We start from the raw sequence: 20551 nt of genomic DNA, 5'->3' as shown, positions 1-20551 counted from the left end.
TATCACAGTCAATTTACGATAGCTTTTCATTTATTTACTAAAATTAGAATTATTATTTGTGTTTTAAAGCTGGAAGAAAACTGTTTAATCTATAAAATCAGAATAAACATACTGTGTAGCTTTTATTATTATTATTATTATACCATCTTATCAGATAGGGCATGAAAGGGGGCATTTTATCTCGTGAGATATTAGAGACATACTGTCGGCAAGCACATATTCTTATGTTAAATTTTCAATGATCACAGTGAAAATGGCAAAGACCCTCGTAAAGCAGAATGCTGCTTCTGCGGTCTGCCTAAGACCAGAATTCTAATCAATGCCTCAATGCCCTATGAGATTTAGGAAGGTTTGATGGGCAACTATATTATATAGGAAGAGTGGCCCCACTTGCTATCCACTGAGATTACAAGACATGGGAGCCACGAAAGGGACAACCAGACAAGTCGGGGCCCACTTTTGGTTCCCTACACAATGATCAAGATGGGGCCCACAGGTGCTCCATGTTCCATGAGATGTCCATAACCTAATCATCAAGATTGGGTCCCACGGTAGCCACGCTTTTGCCATATAATTCTTCACTGGTGTCTTTGCCCGTGCGTATACTGTATGCCATCGCGGATCATGAGTCATCACTTGATCTGCATTCTTTTCGCTTATTAAATATTTTACCGGAGTTTAGATTCAGTTTTCAGGCATTAGCCTAATTTCTTTTCTCATTTATGGGAGGTCCAATATATTCTAACTAAAGTACATACCGTGTGTGTTTAATATATAATGCAAGGTATTTTTTAAAATAATTTTTATTTAAATAATTTTTTAGATTTATTTTTATTTTTAATATTAGCATCTTAAAACTATAAAAATAATAAAAAATATTGTTAAAAAACACTCAAAAATAAAAACAAAAGTTCTTCCCAACACACCCAAGAACATTTTTCTTATGGTGGTCTTTGGAGTTTGAATAACAATATGATAATGTCTTGCATAACAAACTCATTTAATATCTAGTTAACAACACAATTCGGGTTTTTTAAAACAAGTTTATATTAAAAATTCATTGAATTAATAATTATTTGGATAATTTTGATATTATTAGATAATAGTATAAATTATATATTAAATCTCATATAACATTTTATATTTTTAGATTAAGATAATTTTTTAATATGATATCAGAATTTTGCTGAACAAACAGTTACAAATTTAAATATTATTATTCTCATAAAAATTATATAATATAGCCAATGCAAATTTAAAATTAAATTATATTTTGAAACATTGCGCATCTAATCTAAATTAAGTTTCAAACATACTCTTTCATTTCCTTACCAAAAAAAACAAAAATATTACATCTTTTTTTTGTTCTATATATTGTAGTTAAGAATGCATAATTTTTATCTTTATTTTCTTTAAAAAAAATCGAGAAGTCACACTATACATAACTGAACTATCTAGGATTTTGAAACACTATTAGTAACGAAATAATCCTTTTCCCCTTTTTTAGAAGGAAGAATAGGAAAAAAAAAATAATTACAATAGAAAAAACTTAGGTGCGAAGGAGATGAATGGCCATTATATATGTTTATGGAAGAAGTTAAAGAATCTCTTCATAATATGCAGCTGATATTGAGAATTATTAAAAATTCTAGATAATTTTTTTTAATGTTTCTATTTATATTTATTAATTTTCTAGTAATGATCAGTTTAAATTATATAATTTTCTCTTTTAGGTCTCAGGTTCGAACCCTGTGGTCGCTCATATGATGGCTACTGGAGGCTTACATGGTCGTTAACTTCAGGGCCCGTGGGATTAGTCGAGGTGCGCGCAAGCTGGCCCGGACACCCACGATAATCAAAAAAAAAAAAAAAAAAAAAAACTGATCATTCCTGTCATATGATAGGCTTACGAATCGACTTTGTACGCAATAATCTTAAAGGAGATCTTTTAATTCCTTTGCTTTATGTATTTAAACAGATATTAGCAACATTCATTTTTCATCCAAGGCTTATCCTAGCGGGATTTTTTGGTCACGGTTCAACTGCAAATTGCAATGTTAAATGAAGGATTTAGACTAGCTAGCTCTTATATATATATATCGACTACTTGTCTCAGATTAAGACAACTCAACTACATCGCAAAGGAAAATGCATGGACCGGCACTCAAATGGAGAACACGCCAGAGCCGTGCTAATGAAGGAATTACTTGGGTCCTCTGAACATTGAAATCCCTTGAATCTTCAAATATGTGCGTGCTTGTGTTGACAAAGTCCAAATCGCAACGACCAATATCTCGAGGAATCACTAGCTCGAAATTAGATTATGACCTTACAATATATCTTTTCAAGGTTTATGTAATGGTAGTGGTCGCGATCGAGGTGTAAGAATACATATTAATTAAGATGGCGTCAAGAGTGGCAATACATCGATTCTGGTCGGGTTTTTTTTGGTCGGAAATAGCACTTATATCCTTCTATTGTCCAACTATGTACCAAGTGGTATACATAATCCCGCAAACATACTTGCTTTTTGATGTTTTAGTACTTTTTGTCGAAATTACTAGCAAATGAAGAAACATGCTTTTGTTTTCAAGTTTTGTTTTTTATCAAATTCCTGGTATGTGAGAAAAAGAAAATGTCATTTCAAAGGATGCACTATTTAGCAGAGAAAATTGCATCATCAAAACAACTACAAGTTTTAAGAACATGGAAGATCCTGTGCTGCCTCATCTTGAGTACAACAAAGTCCAAATACAAATAAAGTGCTTGTCCACTAAGAACCTGGCTGGTTTGAAACTGGTTTGAATCGACCAAACAAAGTCTAGCTAAGAGACATGTGTAATAATGAATGTACGATATCTAAAATATAAATAATTGTTTGCAATTATGTTCCTCGAGTTGGTCATATATAATCAAGGTGCAGCTAGAAAAAAAAATTCGAGAGGGATTACCATCATAAAAACTACAAAATAAAACTTGAAAACAGGTCAACTTAAAAAAAAAAAAGTCAGAGAGCAAAGGATCAAATGCATAAATAAGATGGAAACAAAAAAAATAAAATCAATATCCAAATTAGAAAATTTTACAACTTCGGGAGTGCCATAGCTTCGAAAGCATAGCTCCACCCCGGTGATAGCACAATATATAAACAGGGGTAGAATTAACTCATCGCTGGCAAAAACAGCGCGAGATATTTAAGTTAAAAACAAAAAAGAAGAAAAAAAAAGGGTATGTGTGCAATGGTAGGTGGAACTTGGAAAGATAAAGGAATAGCAAGAGATAGCGCAAAATTGCCAGGAGAGCACAGCAACATGTATGTATATAGTGTGAATTACCAGACGCGCATCTCATGCATGTTTGGTGTGTTCTGATCATATCCCCCATTAATTTGAGATTCTAATGTTCTGACACAGTAGAAATAAAAATATATTTAGTTAAAAAAATAAAATAAAAAAATAAAAATAAATTTTTTTAAAAAAATAATTTTAAAGTAAATCTTTGTATTTTTAAAACAGGAGGTACTAAGAAACATGTTTCTAGAGACAATATTTAATATTTTTGTTCCTAAAATATCATAGTTTTAAAACCCAACTTGAGCCATAGGCAAAAGAGGTTAACACGAATTGACATGAGTTAATATATGAATAAAAAAAATTTACTATTATAATTTTAAAATTCGATTCATGAGTTGACCTGAGACAAGATTCAGGTCACGGGTCAGGAGAGTAAACCCAACTGGCCCAATTTTTTTTTAAAAAAAATCAAAACAACCTTATTTAGATCAATTTCTTTTCAAAAAATTCAACGAGTTTTTCACTTGTGTTTTGTCCTGGGTTGACATAGGTTTTTGATTAGGTTAGGTCGAGTCAATCATTCCTCTATTTTTTTTTAAACTCGAACCAATCCAGGTCTTACTTCAACCTGTTTAGTCAGTTTTGGTTTTATAATTAGAGTTATTATAATATTATTAATTTCAACACTCAATATAAACTACAATAAAAAATAATATCTAATTAATTTTTTAAAATATATAAATTTGATTAAGGGTAAAATAATTTTTTTATATATATATTTTTCTATTTTATACTCCATAATCAAATTTAATACAAAAACAATCACTTTATTTTATACATTTTTATCAAATATAATTGTATCTCCATTTTTTTATCCAAATACTCATCACAGATCATTTCATCGGTTAATTCGGCTATAAATGTTCTCCGCGAAGTGGTATTTTTAGCTATGCAATGTTTTCAGTTTATTAAAAAATATATATACAATAACCCAACACAAAGAACGTTATTCTTTTTTATATCTGTGTACCTATAAAGGAATCCCATTTTATTTGAGGCAGACGAAGTTTAAAATATTTCGACCATTGAAATTAATCTAACTAGATATCTCACCTATTTAAAGAAATTGTCACGGTTTGACTGAAATAAATATGTTCCAACTGTTCCTTATGTCGCTTCATGTAAACATGATCTCGGCATATATTTGCTGCAGTATTTAGATATTTATATCATGGATAGTAGAGACTGAGTTTCTATTTATTTTTTATTAAAACTTGAAAATTTTTATTTAAAATTAATTATTGGATTATTTTGATGTATTGATGTTAAAAATAAATTTTTAAAAATAAAAAAAATATTATTTTAATGATTTTTCAATTAAAGAAACACTTCAATAAACAATCACTGCCACAATTCTAAATATCCATGTTATAAGTTTGTGTTGGAAAATAGTTGAAGATTCTTAAAGCAATTCATCATAAATAGAAAAATATAATAAAACAATAAGCACAAATAATTAAACGAAGAGTAATACAAAGATTTACATGGTTGGACAACTCTAATCTAGTCTATAGGTGAGCATGAACAAAGAATTGTTTTTATGTGAATGTTAGAGAATAGAAAAAGTCACTCAAATTATTCTGTTTATTACTCAGAGCCTTCAAATAAGTCAAATTCACTTTCTCTCACCTTTTCTATTCTAACTTAATGCAAGAAAGTTTAAGAAAATCCATTTATTTTCTCTCTATGAATCACTTTTTAATTGTTTCTTTTTTTACTATCAAAATGTTGAGAATATACACTAACAAACAAGCCCTTAATCTTAAAATATAATGATCTTAAACTTTTATATGGTTCAAATATCTTGGATTCTTGGGTTTTCCAAAAAGCTTCTTTTAGTATGTGGTCCCATATATAATTGAAGACAAAGTCAACAATTCAATTGCTTATGTACCACAGGACTCAAAATGTGTGTGCATGGACGCCTCAGTACCATAGTACATCTACCCGGAAGATTTTTTTTTTTTTTTGTGATTTAAGGATTTTCCATTACTGATGTGTTATGGTAGTTGTATATATTAAGTAAAATTAATGAGATGTAAATATGATTTAATTTTATGTTTTTTTTTATTTTTTATTTAAAATTAATTTTTTATATTTTTTAATCGTTTTGATGTTCTAATATTAAAAATAAATTTTAAAAAATAAAAAAATATTATTTAGATATATTTTCAAAAATAAATACTTAAAAAAAAAAACCTACTATAATTCCAATTCTAATTTTGGTAGCAATGACATTGCCGGGTTATATTTTCCTTTATTTCTCTCACTCCTTTTCCTCTTTTTTTTTCATGCTAAGGTCCTTTGGTGTCTAATCTAATATTTTTTTATTCGATTACTTATGTTTTATTAATGTTTTAAAATTATTATGTTAAACACACATATACTAATGTCGTAATCTATTAGATGAGATTGTTTGGTATTTAATATTTGAATAATTTTATACAGAAGACATAGAAAACATTAGAGTTACTCGATAAATAAATATGAATTATATTGGACTGTTTTGAAGCATATAATATCAACTTTAGTAATGAAAAAATTGTAAAAAGAAATAAATAATGTTTAGAGGCTAACACAGTCCAGACTACAAAGTACAGGAATATTTATCTTATAATAGATTAAACAAATCAATAATTGCCGAAGATGTATGCTGGATTTTAATAAGATTAAACTTCAGCTTCGAACAATTTTTTGATAACGAACATCGTTTTCTCATTTAAAACGAAGACATTTATGCGGTGACACTTTGAACATTTTAATATGTTATCCGAGAGAGAGAGAGAGAGAAAAACGCTGTCCGCAATAATTAGCTATATATGTCAGTAGTTTTTAAATTATAATTAAGATTAGTTCTACCGCATTTAGAATAACTCTAATTAATTACAGGATTTTTGGATATAACTCTTTCTTTCCCGTTCAATGCTTGAATGTGACATTTGTTACTTCAATGATTAATAATATATTCATCATTAAAGTTAAGAGGATACACATGATTGTCTAGAACAAGCAGAATCTTGCACGCATTAACATTGCCCAGACTGAGTTCGCATATTTTCCCCCCCCTACAAAAACGTTAATCCTCTAGAAAATTGAAATATTCTCGATCCATGGTGAACACAAAATCCTGTCCACAATAATTACTTATGGGGGCATTTTGAAAATTATTTAAATCCTGTCCACAATAATTACTTATCGGGCATTTTTAAAATTATTTAAATCCTGTCCACAATAATTACTTATGGAGGCATTTTTAAAATTATTTTAAAATAATTTTAAAAATGCCTCCATGGGTAATTATTGGGGGCAGGATTTTGTGTTCACCATTCATGTAACTTGGTTATAAGAATTTTAAATGCAACTCTTCTTTTTCATTCAATGCTATGAACACAATATATAATTATTACTTTTAACAATAATAACATTAATCAATAAAGGTTACACATTGAAAGTCAAGATGGTCACGTCAATAATTCTTACATGCATTTTTAGAATTTATGTTATTTTCCAAGTGAACGGGCATTTAACATTTCTTTTGCAACAATTCATCAGTATCTTTGCTGCTTTGATTTTTCACTCGATAAATAATATTCTTGATAAAAAATTTTCTAAAAATTGAGATATTAGCCATCAACATAAAATTTTCATTGCAATGGAGGCGCACAACAAAACTCAGATTAGAAAAATAAGAGGAGAGAGATAAAATAATTGTTACACGCGTTAGTATTGCATAAAACAAGATTAATAATCATAGCATAAAAACTTAACCTGTGTACCACCAATTATGAAGGCGTCTTGCTTAGTGGCATAAGGTACAAACAAAAATATTTGCTACGGGAAAAAAAATATAAATACAGATAAATTACTAGCATGGAATCAGGTGAAAATAAAATAAAAATATAAAAAGAGTTAGATTTTTATTAGTTAGCTGGTCATGAAGGGAATGGAACCTTTTAAAAAATTATAGGGGTAACAAAAAAATTTAGGTGGTGTCTAGGAGTAAGGTAATAGTTGTTTTTAAAAGTGTTTTTTCTTGGAAATGCATTGAAATAATTATTTTATTATTATTTTTTAAAAATTATTTTTAATATCAGCACATCAAAATTATCTGAAAACACATCAAAAATTAATTTGAAGCAAATAAAAAATAAATAAAAATTCAATTTTTTTCAAAAGCATTTTTAAAACACAAAAACAAACAAACTCTTAAGTCTACCATTGATTAAACTTTTGAATAAGGCCATTTAATATCGATATAAAATCCTAAAAGAGATCAAGTCTCCATGACAAACCAAGATACAAAACATTGAGGATTGAAATAATATTTTCTTGTTCTTGTCCTTTTTAACAAAAACCAATGACTTTTCTGATACAAAATGACAGACTTACCCTTAAAATAAAAAATAATTAGGTCGGTGTGGAGAGACCTTTTCATCTTTTCAACTTATTTTTTTTTTTGTTATAATCAATTTAAAAGAGAGGCAGTTTAGTATTTTAACAAATATAGAATGTTAATTAAAAAGGAAAAGTGGTCGGTGTATGAACCACACAGGTTAGTTGGTGGTAGATGCTCGTGCCATTCAGGTGACGCGTCTCACGGCGGCTAATGGTGGCTTCCTGGGTTTTGTTTGGATCATCTTAGCAGCTTCTTTATCACTAGGTAACGTGCATGGCCAACAAACCTCTAGTTTAATGTTAATGGTCTTTTCTTGTTTTTTCATTATTTTCTCTCCCCTTTCAATTCTTTAAAACAACCCTTCAAATTTGATCTATATTTTTTTTATTACTATTTGTTTAATTTGAAATAATTTATAAAATTAAAATTATTTTTCAATTTCATTCTCTTATTTTTTTTTATCTATCATGTTTGTTCTTCGTTCTTTTTATTGTTATTTTTTGGGGTTTTTTTATCATTTTCTTGTTTTGTCTTATTTTTCAATTTTGTCCCTCGTTATTTTATTTCAATTAATTTTTATATCATATTTGATCATTATTTTTATATTGCTCTCTATTTTATTTTTTTAATTATGGATGATTGAGAATTTTGTTTTATGATTTTTTAGTGTTTGCTTTCTATAGTATAACCCGGGTCATGAGTTTTAAAAATTAGCCTGATTTGACTTTGGTATATTTTTAGGTCTTTTTTATAATTGATTTTTCTTTCATTTGAATCTTTCAACATTAAGTTGTTGGGTCTTCAGCTTCATGATTTTTATATTTTTTTTCTTTTATTAGATTATCATGATCTCATATCCTGGATCGTGGGTTAGTCGAGTTAGCTCGGTTTGACTTGAATTTTTTTTTTAGTTTTTCCTTTCATTATTTTTTTTAAAAAAATTTATACAGATTTATCTTGATATCACAACTAGGCGTTAAATTTGGTATGCTGAATCGAGTCAAGTATTTTTGTCCTCTTTAAAAATTGATTTTTTTCTCAATTCGTCTTTCAGCGTTTGATTTGTTCGTAAACAAACTTCATAACTTTTTTTATTTATCTTTTTATAAGATTATCACATTCTCATTCAATTTTTTTTATATAATAAAATAAGATTGTTGGGATCTTTTAAGAATATTCTGAGGATATTTTTTTATAATATTGACAAGCGTTCATTTTTTTCTATTAGTCATTATTGTGTTTTTTTAGTTTTTTCATTATTGTAATTGAATTCTTTTTATAAGCATATTATTAAATTAACATAGGTTATTGAATATATTTGACCCGAGTCTCAATATTTATGTTAAAACACTATCATTGTCTGAATATTTTTTTTATGTTAAAACATATATAACCTGCCCGAGACGTAGGGTGAGCAGATCCAATTTAAGGTGAATGAGGGCCCTAGAAAAAACTATAAATGAGGCCTTTAAAAATATTTAAGAAATATTTTTCATGGATTGACATATTTTATTAAAATATTTTTGAAGCTCGGCAAAGGAAAGGCCTAGGATAAAAAGGTTAGACAAAGATATCACCATTTCTTTTTAGCTACGTGCCCAATGTGCTTGTAGGTTTAACACCTTGCCAGACCCAAGCCCTTTAGGTTAAGTTACACGTCAGGTTCAAGTACATGTGGATCTCGTACCTTACGAGATTCAATCCCTCTAGGCTCGGCTACGCGCGCTAGACCTAAGCTCATGCAGGCCTGACACCTTGCCAGACCCAATCCTCCTAGACTTGGCTGAGCGCCAGGCTCAAGCTCTTGTGGGCTTGAAACCTTGTGAGACCTAATCTCCTTGGGCTCGAATGCGTCCCACGCCCAAACACTTATGGGTCTAGCATCTTGCCAGACCTAACCCTCTTTAAGCCAAGTCTTACAACTTATTCTCCTTGAGCTTGGATACATGCCAAGTCCAAGTGCCTGTGATTTGACTTCTTCACTCTCTTACAACTTCTTTCAATATTTATCACACATAAACAAAGAACAAACATTCTTATTCTTATGATTTAATGCTCATTTACTGCAAATCCTCACAATAAAGTCACTAACCTAGTCATCGAATGGTCCCTAAAATTTACACAAAAAACTGTTTTTGTAGGAAATTCAGTCCCTGTCACTAACCTTTGGAATTCTCAATCTTGAAAAATAGAAGATTGACATGTACTTGTGATTATTCATCATCAAAACACGACAAAAAGTAATTTCCCTAGCATTCTGATTTTTTGGAGCATCATCAGTTTGTTTTATGTATGTATAATAAGTGGGGTCTTGAATAATTTTTATTTCATACTTGAAGCCTTTTGTTAAGTAAAAACAATTTTTATTTCATAAAATTATTTTTAGAGTCTTTTATTAAGTAAGATTCTTGAACTATTGCTTAAAAGACCCTTGACTTAAACTGGCTACGAGCGTGAGTGTATCTAATCAACTAAATAAACCAAGTAAATCTCCTGAATAAACGAATGTTGAACTATATATGCTTACCCGTGTGCTTTATAAAATTCAACTGAATAAACGACTGTTGAACAATGCTTACCCGTGTGCTAATATTAACGAAGTTGGTATGTAAAAGCTAATTAAAAAATCAGTTTATTTATGGCAATTTCTTCGAAACACAGTTCCGGTAGACATGCGGGTGCGATTTTTAATGCTATATATATATATATATATATATATATATATATAGCACCCATAGATTTGTGGGTGCCGTATTGAGTGTTTGCGATTTAATGTGGGACTTTTCTTGCTCGAACACCCGCAACTTGTTAAAATGACAACTATTGATTTGAAATCGTTGGAAAGCAAAGTTTCACTGATACCATCTTTGTTTTCTGAAATTTATTTTTTTTAAAAATCACTTTTTAAATTTTTTTATATTTGTTTGTTATTAGAAAAGTTGGTCAATAAAAAATATTTTTCAGTTAAAGAAAAATTTAACTTGATTTCCAGAAAAGTATTTTTCTAAAAAATTTGGACGGAAAATACTTTCCAGAAGTTGTGAAAAATTTAGAAATGTTATATTATTTGCTGATTATATCAAATTTGATCCTCAAACTTTTGATTGCTATATATATTTTGTTTTGAATATTTATTTTTCAATTTCATCTCTTAAAATTTAATTTTTATATTAACTTTGGTTCTCATTTTTATAATTGTTATTTACTTTTCCCTTATCATTTTTTTATTGAAATTTTTTATGTATCAAATTTGATCCTCATTCTTTTGATTGTTACTTATTTTATTTGAAATAATTTATGAAATGTTAATTATTATTATTTTAATTTCTTTATCTTTTATTTTTTTATTTTTTAGATTTGATCTCTATTATTTTAATTATTATTTATTTTATTTGAGATAATTTGTGAAATTATATATTTTTTTCAATTTCACTCTCATTCAATTTTTTAATTTGTAAGATTTGTTCCTCATTATTTTAATAAACTTGAGAAAAATAAAACATTAATAAGTTATTTTCAACTTATTTTTCATGATATAACTAAATACTGGAAAGTGTTTTCCAACTTATTTTCCATTACATTGTCAAATATCAGAAAATAATTCACTTTCTTAAAATTCACTTTAAAAAAAAAAAATATTTTCCACCAAACAAACTGGAACAAAATATATGCTATGATTGTTGTTCCACAGGAATTAGAATATGCTAAATCTTTGTACAGACCCATTCATCAATACGGTAGTCAAGACAGGAAACCCCACTTCCAACATGAACACAACTAGCTATTAATAGCTATGAAATCAATTCTCACTAACCGATATGCCAACAATAAGTGCCACAGAATCCATAACACCACCTTGTGGTTCGAAGTTTGTGTTGACACAGTTACTCTCACACAAACATGAACTTCCTAGATAATAAATGACTCTTGTCCACACTCCTTGTCCCCGAATCATGCCTTCTTCTCTTTGCATAAATGTCACAACTCACAAGCGTTACGATTCCTATCTTCTCTGTGTACCTGTTATCTAAGCAGGTAAAGCAGCATTGAATTCTTTACTAGTATTAAACACTCGATGCCATTTCGCATCTGGCCCCTCAATCCTTCCCGCTTGTGCCCCACCTAACTTCGTCAAACTCAAACATCTACATCTTGATGATAAAGGATGAATGGCCCAGATTCAATCACAAGAAAAAAAAGGTGAATTAAGTTATGGGATCTTTCTTTATATTTTATTTTCCTGTCAAGGGGGTGTCAGAGACTCAAAAAATCTAAAGGTCGATCAAGATGGGCTTGCCAAGTAATGGTGTCTGCAGCAGGGCTCAGAGCACCAGTCTAGGCTCCCAATCATTTCAACAGCTGACATTTGAACCGACAACAAGACTCTACCCCTCCAATCACTTAAACAGAAAACCTGCCGGTTATTCTCCTACACCCAATTCCTCTAATCAGTCTACCACGTGTCGCGAATCAGATGGGTCTGACTTTTTGACTTGACGACCACAGTCAAAAACCCTAGCCCAAGAAAAACCAAAGGGAGCAATTAAAACAAAACCAATCTTTCAATTTCTCCTTTTCTTTTTCGTCTTCGCTAGTATTATTTGACCTTCGGAGCTCACCTTTACCTCTTCCACCTTTTCATATTCTGCTTTGTCTCCTCCATTTTGTTTTGTTTTAATTCTCTTCCTCCCTCTTTCTTTAACCTTTTCTCTCTTATAAAATCAGCCTTTTTCTTCCTCTCCCTTCTTGTGTGCTTTCTTTCCTATGGCGGTTTCACCCTCAAGCATTTCTAGCTTGGAGTTGACCATATCTATGCCTGGCTTCTCTTCTTCTCCTCCTTGTCCTTCATCTGGTAAGCCCAAAATCCCCCCTATCTCCTTCTTCCCCTCTTACAAGATCTTTTACCTTTTGTTTTTAAATGACGTTCTATGATCTCTTAGCTTTGTTTTTGTTTGCATGGCCGGCTTTCTTAATAAAGAATTCTTCCTTATGTTTTCTTTTCTCAAATATGATGATAAGTACTACATGGTTTTACTGATATTGATTGAATCCAAGGAATTTTGTTTTCTTGATTTATGAAAATGATGGTGATGAATTATTAATTGGGTGAAGAGGTTTGTGCCGTGAAAGATTTGGACATAAACCAACTACCATCAGGAACAGGAGAAGAAGAATGGATCACTGCGGGCATGGAAGATGAAGAGGAAAGCACTAATGGAGGCCCACCTCGCAAAAAACTCCGTCTCTCTAAGGAACAGTCTCGCCTTCTTGAAGAAAGTTTCAGGCAACATCACACCTTAAACCCTGTAACTAAACACTCCTATCTCTCTATTTATAGTAAAATAACTATGTTTTCTGAATTAATTATGATTAATTTATGGAGTTCAATTATTCTTTCATATATGCAGAGACAAAAAGAAGCATTAGCTTTGCAATTGAAGCTGAGGCCTAGACAAGTTGAGGTGTGGTTTCAAAACCGGAGGGCCAGGTACTCTATCTTGTATACATACTGTTTCATGCTTGGCTTGGCTGACACATTAAATTCTTTTTTTTCTCTTTTCACTATATATTGTGTTGGTTGTTAAAATTAAAACTGATGATTATATATATATATCGAAGTTAACAGAACATAATTTGGATCAAATTTTATATCTAACCGTATAAAATCGCACTGATCATATATCATTAAAAAGAAGAAAAGGATCTTTCAGTATTGGGATTTTCTTAGTAGAGGACATTAATATAACCTCAGTACCATATTGGTTATTAGTATAAATTCAGATGCTTTAATTCTTTGATCATCTTCGTGGCTAAAGTAAAGGAATTAGACACCATAAATTATCAAACTTTTTGACCGCATTTAAAAACCTGTTTGGGGAGGTTAATCTGTCTTTTTCATCGTTATATTATAGAGTAAAAGAAGTTAGAACGTAGTTTTTCTGCCGTTGAAATGACGGATTGCTCACATGCCAGTAAAGTAAGGCAGGAGTAGACATGAAACCGTGTAGTTATATATATATAGACACACACACACACTGCAAATTAAATATCTGGAAGGATCATTGGACGCTGGCGCAAAACTGAATCAATAGGGTCCAAAATGGAAGCATATTTCTTCCTGCCGACTACCTATAAAAGGGCACAAACAATTATTCTAATACCAACTATGAACAGAAGATGCAGACCCTTACTGCTCACATGTCAAGTTATGAAATAATGACATCTACATGCATGTAACATGACATCTGTAGCAGCAAGTCAGCTTATGTATTTTAGTTTTTTGCCATAGAACCCTAAGATATTGGAAATACAAATAAACTTAATTTTACAATACTATATATACGGTTTGAGAATGAAGACACGTGACCGACAAGTGGCTCTACAAATTTATTAACTCTTAATGATGGGGTTATTTCATGAGCTCACCTTTGTGAACTACTATAATGATGGCTGTCATCTAATGATCATTGCACAAAATTGAGAATAAAAAGATTTGTCGGTATCAAGATGCATGTGTTCTTTGGCCTCGTGTGCTAGTCTGATCACAACTCTAATAAGTGTTCCTTTGACTCATTATTAATAATTCTTTTCCTAGACTAGCCATGCAATATAAAATATCCCCTGTTGTTGTTGTTTGCATGTATTAATTATTAAACGAAATCAAGAGATCGAGGCTAAGGATTTGCTCTCCTTACCATGCATTGCTATTTAATCAGTCAAAAGAAACGCAGCCAAAACTGTAAATTCCATTAATCTCTTAATTAAAGCTGTTTTGGTTATATTAGAACAGATGAAATATGTGCTGAAACGTAAACCTTAAAATACTTTATGAGACAGATGAAAAAACTTGAATCGAACATTTATGAATACGATAACAACATGGAATACAACAATAACTGCCTAACTTGTATGTATGGTTATAATCAGAAAGCATTAAGGAACACCCCAGAGAAGCAGGCAATGACTTTAATGCGAGCTCTTAATTATGCCTACCAACTCACCTTTGTTGGCAATTATTTGTTGGAAAAAGGAAAAATTGCAAAAAACTATAATTTTTTTGCATTTCTTTAATTACATATACAACTGATCATCTCCAACTGATCATGAACAAAATGGAGTAGCAAACATTTTGTCATATTGTTTTATTGCAATATCAAGCATTATTTAGCACCAGTCTTGCAATATTAACACATTTTTCTGGTCACTGATAGGAGCAAGCTTAAGCAGACAGAGATGGAGTGTGAGTATTTGAAGAGATGGTTTGGTTCATTAACCGAGCAAAACAGAAGGTTGCAAAGAGAAGTAGAGGAGCTTAGGGCATTAAAGGTGGGTCCACCAACCGTGATGTCTCCTCACAGTTGTGAACCTCTTCCAGCATCCACCCTTACTATGTGTCCAAGTTGTGAGCGTGTGACAACCACCGGCTTGGACAAGGGCTCCACCAAAACCACCACCACTGCTGTGGCCACCCCAACAATAGCCGCCACCTTGTCCTCTAAAGTTGGGACACCCGCACTCCAATCTCGGCAATCTTCTGCGGCTTGTTAGTCAGCTATAATGATCATTGATTACTTTGATATGAACGAATATAGGTTAGAGAAATGTTCATACTAGTTTACACCAAATGTATGAGATAGATACTACGGTATCTGGTATCTAATCTACATGGATAATTAGTTTACTTGTTAATTAGCACTTTCATCTTTTTAATGCCTTTTCTAATTGAGTGCTGTTTGGTTTTTCATTTTTGATTTAGTATAGGAAGGGTGCGCAGATTAATTGGAATTTAGAGTCAACTACTTTATCTCCATAATTGATAATTACTGTGTATGTGTTAAGTGGCTCGTTGTGCGTCCCAGTGTATATTGAGGAGAGACGAAACTTCATGGAGTGTTACAAGAAGTACCCATGAACAACACTTAGCGGAAATACTTTTCGAAAGCACATTTGATTTTTATTCAATTTCCACAATGTCATGATTCAAGGTGGAAGGAAAAATCAAACGTGAAAAGCACAGATAGTGTATATGCCTTAACAGGGATTAAAAATTATTTTTTGCTGCCATCTCGATTTGATCGTATGGATATTAACTTGAAGCACCATTTCAGCATGATAATTGATTACTTTCATATGTTTTTAGTAAGAAAAACGAAAGTAGACCGGTCAAGTTTACCATGCATCCAAAAACAGGATGTTATACAATTAATAACTACACATAATTAAAGAAATTCACGTTGCATTAATGTCATAACATAAACTAAGGATATCTTCATGAATATGGTTAATCTTATGTAAGTATGTCTCTTCATTAATAAATCAGTGGCAAAACTTAAACTTGATACCTAAAATCAAATAAATCTTCTATTTACCATCTAAATGAATCTTTTGAGAGCAAGACTTCATACATTAATAGTCTATAAAAACGAGGCGTAACTTTTATCTGCATGAGGAGCTAGTGAGAGTATAAATGGAGGTCAGGCACGTCGTTTGATGTCATATATATGGTGATAATATGTGGTTTAATCGTATATTTGGCATATTTACTTAGTAATATATATGTTACATATACGAGGTAGTTTAACTTGTTGTATAGTTCAAGGTTCAAGTTCAGTGTTGATCGAAGAAAAAAGTTCAATTCCAGCGACTAAAAAGGACTAAGAAACACTAATTGTTGTTTTCTTCTAGCTAGTTTTTTTAGAAAAAAAAAATATATATATACTCCAGAGAACCCCGCTTCCCTTTTTCTCTCTGTTTAAAAAAATGATTTTGAGATAATGTCTCTCATGAGAAGATAGATAAAAATTAATTCATTTATAAAAGCAAGAAATTAGAAATATAAGTAAGAGATGCTATTTTTTATCTTTTATTACTCGTTTTTGTAGTGATAATCGAGTAATTATTATGTTTAATTTAGTTTTAAAGAATAATATTTGTGTTTATATAATTCAGTAATATAAAATAAATTAAATTAAATTTTATATGAAAAAATGATCACTTTAAATTCATGGAAAAGAAAAACCTTACAATCAAACTCAAAATATCTTTTCAGTCCATTATTTTCACAACTCAAAAAGCTTCTTCTAATCTTGTCATGCATGTTAATAATGCATTAATCATTAAATAAATATGGTAACGTATCCTAGTAAAGTTATAAAATATTTGAAAAGACAACTCATATTAATTACATGAATTTATTCACTAATAAAATTTATTCTTCTTCGTAAAGGAAACGTCCACTTGAAAGTCATTTGGATAAATTGACAAAAGAACCCTACTCGAAAAGAGTCCATGGGAGAATTAATTCTGTCGAGGATAGCTTCAAAGAAAAGTCATAAAAATATTTAGTAGATATTGAAATGATATGGGCCCAAAACCGGGATCACTAAAATTCCTAGTCCATTTACGTGTTTCTGGTCGCTTTCTCACAGAAAGTCTAAATCCCGATGGCCTTCAAAAATGAGGTCATAGTTCAGGCCTCGCGGGCCATTGACATTACTCATCGTAACTGTTTTACCCATCTGCATCCCCTGCGTCTTCAGGTAGCTGGGATTAGCCGAAGCCCATTCATTTGTTTCAAAACTCAAGAGATGGAGCAAAATGAAGCCCCGTTATATCTTTGATCCTGTCCGAGAGAAGAGACTTGCCATACAACTAACGCTATATCTCCAGGACACACCCAAAATCCAACTTCTAATTCATAGCATAGGAATGTTTCTTTTATCAGGAGTAGATTTTCTAGCTCTTGAAAACGTGGTCCACCCCATCATGAAAATTGGAGGTGTCATGCTTCTGATCAGAGAATGTAACTTAAATTATAAATTCTTTGAAATTCAGAGGAACCAGATAAGTCCCTGTCCCGAACTCGACATTGCGCAATTTACAACTAAATTTTGCAGTTATGAATGGTCTGATTCAGTGTCGCCAGAAAAAGTGACCGGCCTAACAAGAGTGAGCTCCATAGTCAACACTTGCCAAACATCAATTAGGAAGTAGGGATCAATGGTGTCCCTTGATAGAACATTCAGCCATCAAGTGGCGGTTAGCTACTGATACTTTAGTATTAGGTGACTGGTCATGATATTAATTACATTTTTTTGGACTGATAAAATCAAATAAGTTGGCAAACTATGGCATTTGGTCTTTGGATTTGCCAACTTTTGGCACCTTTAACAGATTCAAGACATGATTTTTGAGCTAACATCTAAACCTGTAAGAAGTAAAATTTGATTAACTAGAAAAGGATTTTTGGGTCTTGACTCAGTCGAACTATAAACCGAGTACTTTTGTGACAATTATATTGAGCAGCTAAATGGAAACTCCCTCCCTGCCGAACATTTAGAATAAATTCACCACAAGAACCAATTGAACCATGTCACATGGGGCTAGCTGCTCTTACAGACTTGCGTTTCTTTCACAAATGGATGGCCACAGATATGAGTTTGTGACATTGTCAGAAAAATATGTCACGAAAGTTTCCTTTCCAGCCAAAATGTGTCAAAACATAAACTCAACATGTCTCCGAGTCCCCATTAAATATGCTCCCTTTAACTTTTGATTTCTCAATATAAATTATTATCGAATGCAACGACCTTAGCTGGCTTTTGGAAAGATAAAATTAAATTAGAAAGGTGAAAAGAGGACAAACGACCTTTTTTTTTTCTGGGGATGGTAAGTGGCACCATCTTAAAAGAATGTTCTTTCACATGGCTGGCTTTGGAGTTTATAAATCAGAGAATGATGTCCAAAGAACCCCACAAGCATGAGACCAGGTTCCAATATAACTTAGTGGTTGTTAGCAATTTTTATGATTTTTATATTTGTTGTTGTTAACAAGCTTTGGAGGATTAGAAATAATCTCCCTCTGAAGTTTTGTCGCGGCTAGAGATTGGGTCAATTCTGTGGAGTCCCGTGTCAAGGAAACAATGGTTTGTTCAACGGTTTCACGTTGAAGGGCATGTGAATAGATATTGGGCCGTGTCTGAATTGAATCAAATCTTGATTGTTAAACTAGATTATCCATAACTAATCGATTTTTAACGTCCACTTCAAGGTGGTTAATAACATCATATCAGAATTAAAAAAAAAACCTCTAGCAGTGGTTGGTTGTGTGATTTCAGGAAAAAAGGGTTGGTCTTAATTACTATTAAGAGGAGATATAGGCCTAGCCAGGAGGCAATTCCCTAACGGGTGGGACGGACTTGATCCTCGCATGCATAGTTTTGAGAGGCAACACTGGGCTCCAGGTATTAGGAGCTACATCTTGAAGTAAGACACTATTGCATCCTTGCCCTTGGTATGATGGTCAAATCTAGCAAAATTTACTGTAAATGAGGGGACCGATTTTGTGTTTTAAATTCTAGCTTTCCCTCATGTTTGCCCTTCCTTTTTGTTTAGGCAAGGTTCGTTAGCCAGACACCATGTAGTGTATATAAGTTCTTTGATGAGATATGATGTATACTCATGGTTCTATCTGATAACTTTCCGAATTTTTCTTTAGAAAAAAATTCTGAAATCTCTCGAGTATTATTATAGAAGGTTAAAAGATATCAATTCTACGCGCAAAGATAAATGAATAATTTACAATTATTATTCAACAACGTACCTTTTGCCAAAGACTTTGCACGCACTCTGGATAACAAATTAAACCCTGTCACATCGGTAACCTTCACTTAAGTGATAGTCTGTTAGTGTTTTGAAACATAAAAACCAAAGATATTTAAAATACGTTGTGAAGGATATTTCAGAGATGTAGGGTAAAAAAATAATAATTATCTTTTAGTTTTATAGTTACTAGCCATCCCAATTGATATTTAAATATTTTTTAATAAGAAGCTGTTTATACTAAATAGAATATAAAAATCATTTTAAAATATCACACGTGAAGTAAGTTGTATTATTATTTAATTTTAATAATAAATATATTCATTTATGCATACATGTAAATATTTTTACTGAACTACATATTTGTATTTAATAGAGATAGTGATTTGGGATTTTGATTTTACAGTCAATCGATCTTAATCCTCAATTTTTTTTTAAATTATTGGAGCAAGATTCAAAATAATAACTAACATAGACTCGATTTTTGAATTATTTTCTTTAATTATTCAATTTATATTAACTCACCATGAATTAATTATTTTACCAAGCATATTCATTATAAACAATTGCTAATATTTCACCTAATTCATTGATAAAAACAAGCATAATTAAACTCAAAAATAAAATCATAAATACAATATGACGAGATGTTTAAATTGATATTTGTAGAAAAAATTAACAATGTTCTATATCTATCCAATTAATTAAAAGTTATATTCAGGATGGAGATTAAAAAATGATTTTTATCATCATTTGCATAATTAGACACATTTCTATTTTTTATATCGCCATCCCTCTTTTCATGGAACAACAACCAAATGCGACTTAATTTCTGCCCTCCAACGAAAATGATTGGTGTTGGTGTGTGATCATTTTTAAATTGACACTCATATATAAATTAAGGCCACTTGATTCAAATATCTATATTGAAAGTAAATCCAACATATGCACAATCGACATGATCTTCAGACGGTTGCCGAGTAATTCAAGGGAAGACGGGGATGGGAGGGCATGGAGCAAGGTGGTGGTGGCGATGGGGGGGAGGCCCAATGGGCCGACAGGGCTTATTCCTCTTGACTCGCACATGCCTCCAAAGTCAACTATATTTACTATGGACGTGTTGTCTGCGTAAAAAAGAGAGCTACTTTGAACCGCTCAAACACAGACCCTCGTGTTATTTCCTGCTTTACCTTTTCTTCCT

At 31.4% G+C, this 20551-nt stretch overlaps 1 protein-coding gene across 3 annotated transcripts; it reads left to right on the top strand.

The window, feature by feature from the left end:
• Positions 1-12321: 12321 nt before the first annotated feature.
• LOC18101515 (homeobox-leucine zipper protein HOX3) lies at positions 12322-15493 on the top strand. 3 transcript variants are annotated; one of them, XM_024606665.2, is made up of 4 exons: positions 12322-12601; positions 12907-13055; positions 13158-13237; positions 14961-15493. In XM_024606665.2, the coding sequence occupies exons 1-4, from the start codon at positions 12514-12516 to the stop codon at positions 15295-15297; spliced, it is 654 nt and encodes a 217-aa protein (XP_024462433.2). In that variant the 5' UTR covers positions 12322-12513; the 3' UTR covers positions 15298-15493. The 3 variants fall into 3 exon arrangements, with proteins under 3 accessions (XP_024462433.2, XP_024462431.2, XP_024462430.2); XM_024606663.2 differs by having other exon boundaries at positions 12323-12601; positions 12880-13055; XM_024606662.2 differs by having other exon boundaries at positions 12328-12601; positions 12862-13055.
• Positions 15494-20551: the final 5058 nt, after the last annotated feature.

The sequence above is a fragment of the Populus trichocarpa genome, chromosome 8, assembly GCF_000002775.5.
Source record: "Populus trichocarpa isolate Nisqually-1 chromosome 8, P.trichocarpa_v4.1, whole genome shotgun sequence".
In the NCBI taxonomy this organism is placed as follows: Eukaryota; Viridiplantae; Streptophyta; class Magnoliopsida; order Malpighiales; family Salicaceae; genus Populus; species Populus trichocarpa.
This window is presented reverse-complemented; position numbering and strand designations above follow the sequence as displayed.